The sequence below is a fragment of the Chrysochloris asiatica genome, unplaced genomic scaffold, assembly GCF_000296735.1.
Source record: "Chrysochloris asiatica unplaced genomic scaffold, ChrAsi1.0 scaffold00298, whole genome shotgun sequence".
Lineage (NCBI taxonomy): Eukaryota > Metazoa > Chordata > Mammalia > Afrosoricida > Chrysochloridae > Chrysochloris > Chrysochloris asiatica.
The window spans coordinates 687,094-694,396 of record NW_006408816.1 but is presented as its reverse complement, the minus strand read 5'-3'; the positions used below and the strand labels follow the sequence as shown (position 1 = coordinate 694,396).

The window sequence follows — 7,303 nt, the reverse complement described above, 5'->3', positions numbered from 1 at the left end:
AATGAAAGGTGCCTGGTATATACAATTATCTCCAAAGAAAGCATTCATGTTTTCCTCTAATATCTATAAATGTATAACAGAAAGTTAATATATGCTTTCAAATAATAGCAGCATGATATATCTATCGATTTTAAAACTACAGTGCATTTCACATAAACTGTATTATCTTCTCACTGACTAACTAGGACCCAGCATGGTGGGAGCTGAACTGAACCCTGTAAGAAGTGCCACATATTCATTTCTCAGGAGGTGTAGCAGAAGGTGCTAGAGACAAAACCAAACTAAAATACTGAGTCATTTCAAGGTACTTTGAAAACAAGAAGAGGTCAGAGCCACTTGATCATCACTTTAGAGAATTCAGGAGTGACCGGAATTAAGACTCCAGTGTCAGCTATAAGGAGCAAATGCATCATAGATTCATGTACAGCATCCTGAATGCATCTTATAATCTTCAGATTATTCCCTGTCTTCTAGAATTTCTAATATTTTTCACAAACAGCTGAGGGATGCCCCATTCAGTCTGGTGTAAAACTTCTGTACTGGGAGAATTAATTTTTGGTGTGGTTCCTAATAAACCAAATGAAAAAAAAAAAAAAAACACAAAAAGTCCAATGCTAATTAACTACCAAAGTAAAAGCTATTTTTATTTCTAACTAAGCACTGGGAAATCTGTGAAAGCTGTAACCTGTGTAAGATGAAACCTGTCAGAAAAGAAAAACTCAAAACTAAAACAAGGTAGAATTCTTAATAGAAAGCACATAGCCAAAGTTAGAAAACTGCGCTTATGAGCCAGGAAACTGAAGCAGCCCCCTAGAGAGTTGAAATAATTAACAGACATGGGTTCACAAAAATTTCCTCCATTCTCAACCTTGCTATTGTTGTCAGCTGTCAGGTCTCTGTTGTTATTTACATTGTTACCCCTTCACTAAAAAGTGAGAATCAAGTTTCTAAAAAATATCCATGTAGAAGAAACTCTTAACCAAAGAAATATTAATGTCATGCAAAAATAGTAATGATAATAAGGATAGTGGACTGAGTTTGGTTAAGAGACTATGAAACTTTTCATATGATTTTGTGAATGATGGGGAGAAGTATGAACGTAAGAGTTTATGTGTACATAAACACTAACTTAAAAAAAGGCAGCATGCTAAGTAAACAGACTGTCAATATCTTTTCCATATCTTAAATACAGATTTGTTTAATTTTGATTTAACAGCGTTTGTTCAGAGGGAATTTTTCAGGCACTTTCTCCCAATGTCTAGAAATGACTTTATTATTGATAGATGTAATTAAAGCACATGACTTTTTTTTTTTTTTTTTCTGAGTCCGGTCTTCATTTTAATGTACCTTTTCTTATGTTATTAATAACCTGGTCATACACTGTCTTCAGTAATTCCAATGATTGTGGCATGCCACTTACAAAATAGGTCATTTATTTAAAAATTTGTTTAAAAAAAAAAAAAAAGAACATTTTTGTTATTGTTGTGCCTTTCATCTTTAGAAACAACATTCAAAAATTTATTTTCTCAAAGCATCTGTCTTGCCTTTCTGGAGTAAGTAAGTATAGGAAGTGCATAAGCTTTGGGGCCTTTTATCACCATCTAAGAAGTCCTGGTGTGGCGCTGTGGGCTAATGCGTCAGATTGCAAAGTCATTTGAACTGCAAGATCAGTGGTTCAAGCTCACCAGCTGTTGCTCCTTGGAAACCCTATACAGGGTCTCTATGAGTCGGAATCAACTCGACAGCACTTAACAACAACAACAACAAGGATCTCTGTGTATAAGAACTGACTTGACAGCAATGAGTGAGGGACTCTGGTAGCACAGTGGTTAAGGCACTTTGCTACTAACCAAAATGTCAGCAGTCTGAACCCACCAGTCAGAAGTGGCAGTCTGCATCCATAGATATACAACTTTGGAAACTTTGAGGCAGTTCTAATCTACCCTGTGCAGTTGCTATGAGTAGGAAACTACTTAGCTTGGTTTTGGTTTGTTTTAATTGTGTATGAGTTTTGGAAAACTGTAACCTTATTAATTTCATAAATAATTATAATGCTATAATATTATATATTAAACCACTTCTTAAAATATGTAAGTCCCAGACTGGCGTATAGCATAATGTGTAGTTCCTATTCACTAACCTATAAACTTGAGTACTGGTGTAGCACTGTAGGATAAGCAGTGGATTGCATTTAACAATAAACTAGAAACCTAGTTGTTGTTGTTGTGTGCTGTCCAGTCGGTTCCAAGTCACAGTAAGCCTGCACAGGGTTTCTGAGAGCTGCTGGTAGGTCTGAACTGCCAACTTCACAGTTACCATTCCAGAGCTTATCCTTCAGTGCCATGCCAGGGCTCAATACTCTAAATCAGAGAACAAAAATAAGATCACATATGTATATAAGTTTGTGTGTCATTGCAACTCTGTTATATTAGGGCTGCTCACAAATGTTCAGTTCTCTGTTCTATACTCTCAGAAGTCATATTTGACTTGGGTTGGCCAATATAATGTCAACGGATGTGACTCACTGCTACACAAAAGCTATAAGAACACAGTGCATTGTCAAACATGCTTTTTATTCCATGCCTGGTGTGGTACTTATAGGATAAGCACTAGACCACAAAGTTGGTTTGAACTGCAAGGTTGGCAGTTCAAATGCACCAGCCACTCCTTGGAAACCGTACTACACAGGGTCACTATGAGTTCCAAACAACTTGATGGCACTTAACAACAACAACCATTATTAGAAAAATGTTTCAAAATGAAGTCTTCCAGGATGAACAGAGCTCAACTAGAAGAGGAAAAAAAGAATAATCTGATACAATTTGATGAACTTGATCTACACCTATGGATGCAGTAGCTCAAAAGAGGGATCAAATCTTCACAGCGAGGATCATTCTCACCCCCTCCATACACGGAGAGGACAGGGATGGGCAACTTCGACACTGGCTACCCAGATGGGGGTTGGGGGTTTACAGAAGCAAGATGTGACTGGCTTACAAGCTTTCAAGAGAGAACCTAGATCCAGAGGGCATGGAGCAAGGTAGAATCTCCACTGAGTAGTATCCAATCTGTCTAGGCGGGCTGACAAAAGGAGATGAGGATAGGTCTCTTTTGATACAATAGTGAGTAATTGTTATCAGGAATGATTGTAAGGGCTGGAAATGTAAAGGTAGACGTTTTGTAGCAAAAGGAGGGGAGTGATTAACTTAGCAGTCTAGGATGGAGGTCCCTGGGACCATCAAGGGAGAAAAGCGGAGGACGGAACCCTACCCAGAGAAGCAGTGATGCCAAAGATGGAGGCAGAGACAATGACGCGGAGAGATGGAGCGGCTGGGGACTTCAGACCCAGAGAGGGCGAGGGGCTGTGTGCTGACAACCGGGAGGCAGGCTTGCGGGGTATGCCCTTTGATTGGTGGATGATGCATGGAGGGGATTGTAACCATGACAAGGTACAATATCCGATGGGATCATTGTGAAGCTAATGTTCTCCCATGTAAATTATCACATAATTCACAATAAAGCATTAAATTAAAAAAAAAAAAAAAGAAGTTTTCACTTTTCTAGATGTGACTGCCATGAGCAGACCCTAAGACTGACTCATGTTGGGCATATAACTGGCACATTAACCCACAACTTCACATAGGTATATACCAGTAGTAAGGCATAGAATGATCAGTCCCTCAAGGTCAAAAAGGTAACACTTACCTACAGACAAAGTTCAATGGGTTAAGAAGGGGGGTGGAATGGAAATAAAGAAAGAGTGGAAGTGGAATAACTGTTGTTAATGGAGGGGATTGCTATCAAGATGAAACAAAGTGTATGATATGTTGAATGTAAAATTGATGATCTTCTAGGTAAATCTTCACTCAATTCACAATAAAAAGTTACCCAAACAAGGGACTGAAAAGGCCAACCATTAAACAGAAAAATATTGCCTCCTTCTATTGGCGTCCTGGTGTGGCATTGTGGATTAATGCACTGGACTGAAAATTCAGTTTGAACTGAAAGGTTTGCGGTTCAAGCTTATCAGCCGCTCCTCAGAAACCCTATACAGGGTTACTATGGATCAGAACCAACTCAATGGCACTTAATAATAACATTACAAATCTTGGAGTTCTGATGTGGTGCAGTTGGATAAGCACTAACAGCTAAACTCAAATTCAGCTGTTCAAACCCCCAAGTCATTTCTCAGAAGCCTCAAACAGGGTCTCTATGATCTGACTCCACAGCACTAAACAACATCACCAATTATATATTGCTGTTTGTACCTCTGTTGTTGTTGTTTTTTCACTCCTTAGTAACTATATTTTGCACCTAAACGATTGACTGTGTATTTGTGCTAGGTCAAAGACAAACTGCCCTTGTAGATTACTAGAAATAAAAAGAAAATAAGAGAAGTAGCTAAATCTTACTTGTGGTAAGTGTAGCAAACCAATTTATACGTGTAAAAGGGGAATTTTTATTTTTCAAAGTGTTAACAGTAGAAGTTACTGCTGCCAAATGCCAAATTACTGTTTGATATGCCTAAATGGGACATGTGTGCTGGAAAATAGCAATTACTCAGAACCAAAGCCAGAAGGAAAATCCAGGTCAAAGTGAGGCACTAGGGCCCATTTGACCAGTCTTTTCACCAAGAACACTGGAGTTCTCACACTTCTTTATTTTGGCCTTTGTCCTTCTCATTAGTTTTGACAAACCATAAAAGAGAATTATAATTACTTCTATCTCAATGGATTTGGAAATGAAACACATGAAAATTATCTTTTAACAAGGGATGTTTGTCTAATTTTTATCACTTTTTTTTTAATAGGAAAGGGCAATCTAGATAAAATGTCTATTTCAGAACTCTTCTTTTAGAAATATTTTGTCATTTTATAACACATACAAAAATGTGTCACCATTATAAACACATGATAAAAAGTTTTTTAAAGCGTCACTAACTTTAGATTGCCATATTTCAATCTTTGTTTTTAATCCAAGGAGCTCCCGTAGCACAATGATTATGAAACGGGCTGCTAACTTCAAGGGTCACTATGAGTCTGAACTGACTGGACAACACTTATCGACAACAGTGAAATTACTATCACAGCAACTAAAGTGTGGTAAGCCAATTAACAACAGTGTGACAGACGACTAGCTAAAACTGTCATTGTTATTAAATGAGTCCAGTTGGTTCCGACTTAGAGTGACCCTGTATAGGGTTCCTGAGGAGGGGCTGGTGAGTTTGAACCACCGACTTTGCAGTTCAAACCGACCTTGAGGTCTAGTGTTTATCCTACAGCGCCACACCAGGACTTCATAAACTAAAACGAAAAAATTCTAAATTGATTTCTGGAAGTTAAACTTTCCTCACATTTCTTTCTCTTCAGGACGGCAATAATAGACAAGACCAAATGTTGCTGTAAGTTTACTCATAGATGACCGGTCCAAAGGAGAAAGAGAAGGAAAAAAAAAAGTGACTTATATTAGACAATCTTGCCTGAGATAGGGAATTATTAACAAGGAAGGAACAAAATTTAAGGCAAATAGTGCTTTTCTGGAAGATTCCTGTTACATATAAAATCACAACATATGTGATGAAATAACCAAAAAAAGTTTAACTGCACAATTACACCAGTCAGAGTGTTATTCACACACTAATTCCTAGGAGCGCTCTCTGGTCATGTAAATATCATAAACGCTGGGGTATATGTAGTCTCAATCCCCAACAGTACTAGAGGAAACGAGTGCTGGGAGTCAAGCACGTACTTAAAAGCACAAAAGGGATGGAGGGGATAGGGAATGAGGAAGAAGTTTAAGTTTACAGTAACTGAGCTTCATGGTTACACTGGGCTCCAGTCAAACCACAACTCCGGAAGTTACAGGACCCAGTTACCTAAATCACTCAACGCCCACCCACCAAGGCTCGTCCCTGCGAGGCGGGGCGGAGGTGGGGCCTGTGCTCCGGGGAGGGGCTGGCGCTCTTGGCCGGGGCCGAGGCTGCGGGGCAGGTCCGGCCTAGAACCTACGCAGGCGGTTTGGGTATAGTCGGGTAGTACCTGCGCTGGAAGTCCGGAGCGAAGGGCTTCAGGTACGGGTCAATCTCCAGAAGCCGGGCCAGCTCGGGCACGTCCGCCAGGGCAGCAGCCAGCGTAGCCTCGGAGCTATCTGCATGAGCCTCGGAAGCCGCCATCTTCCTCCGCAGCCCGAGTAGTCGAGGCCCGAGAGGGTCGAGTAGGGCCTGAGCGAGAGGCGGAACTGGAGGGAGGTGGCGAGGGCGGAGCCGGAGGGCGCTAGCGAGCCCCTGGAGACCCGGGGCCCTTTATAGCCGGTAGGGTGACCGCCCGGCCCTCTGGCTACCTCCCCTTCCCCCTCCTGCTGGGAGGAGCGAGACCGGCAGTTATCCCGAGACGCACGTCCCTAGCGGGCAAACGCTTACCCCACTTCACGCGCTGGCACCTGGAGACCAAAGCGAACCGCAGTTCCTTCCCCAGCCTTGTACCCCCGGGGCCCGGGCCACCAGGGAGGCGGCTTCACTTAGCCTTCCTTGCCCTTCCTTATTAACACCCAATTCTTGGTTCTACAACACACCCTCAACTTTTCTTTAAGCGAAGTCCATTGGGGGCATCCCCTTTAAATGGATGCGATTTTCTCGGAAGGGGTCTTTCTTATCAATGTTTTGAGAATTAATTGCTTCTTGTTAAAGGCTTTCTAATATTAAGTAAAACAGTGAAGGGAGCAGTCAGTTGTGGTCATAATAATGTTGTTGGAAATGTTAATATCACTAACCAGGGCTCTTTTAGAAGAATTTAGAAAGTCTTCTCTCATTAAGTTAATCAAAGGAAACAGGATTCTGGAATTTTGCTAGTATTTTTCCCCTGGGATACCAAGTCGTGGTGTGGTGCTGTAGGATAAGCACTGAACTACTGACCACAGGGGTGGCAGTTCAAACACACAAACTGTTCCTCTGAAGCACTGTATGTTACTGTTGTCAACGGGATGTAGACTCAGAGGGACTCTGGTTAGGGTTTCTGAAGAGCAGCTGGTGAGTTTGAAATGTCCACCTGTGGTTCACAGTCCAGTGTTGATTCTGCAGCATCACACCAGGACTTGGTATCCCAGGGGGAAAATACTAGCAAAATTCCAGAATCCTGTTTCCTTTGATTAAATTCATGAGAGAAGAATTTCTAACGCTATAAACAGGGTCGCTGTTGTTAGGGTCCCTTAACTTGACTTCTGCAAATCTAGCAAAATCTACTTGAGATTGACGCAAACAGCACACAGAGACAAAAAGCAGCACTTAGCAAGCAAGGTTTATTAAGCT

The 7,303-nt window shown here is 41.1% G+C and overlaps 1 protein-coding gene across 1 annotated transcript in view; it reads right to left on the bottom strand.

The window, feature by feature from the left end:
* Positions 1-6,265, bottom strand: part of LOC102817604 (1,4-alpha-glucan-branching enzyme-like) — a 477,609-nt gene extending 471,344 nt beyond the window's left edge. The window contains exon 1 of the mRNA XM_006874745.1: positions 6,039-6,265. Coding sequence (XP_006874807.1) covers positions 6,039-6,172 — 134 coding nt within the window. The 5' untranslated portion in view covers positions 6,173-6,265. The remainder of the gene's footprint in view (positions 1-6,038) is intronic.
* Between the last annotated feature and the right edge of the window lie 1,038 nt (positions 6,266-7,303).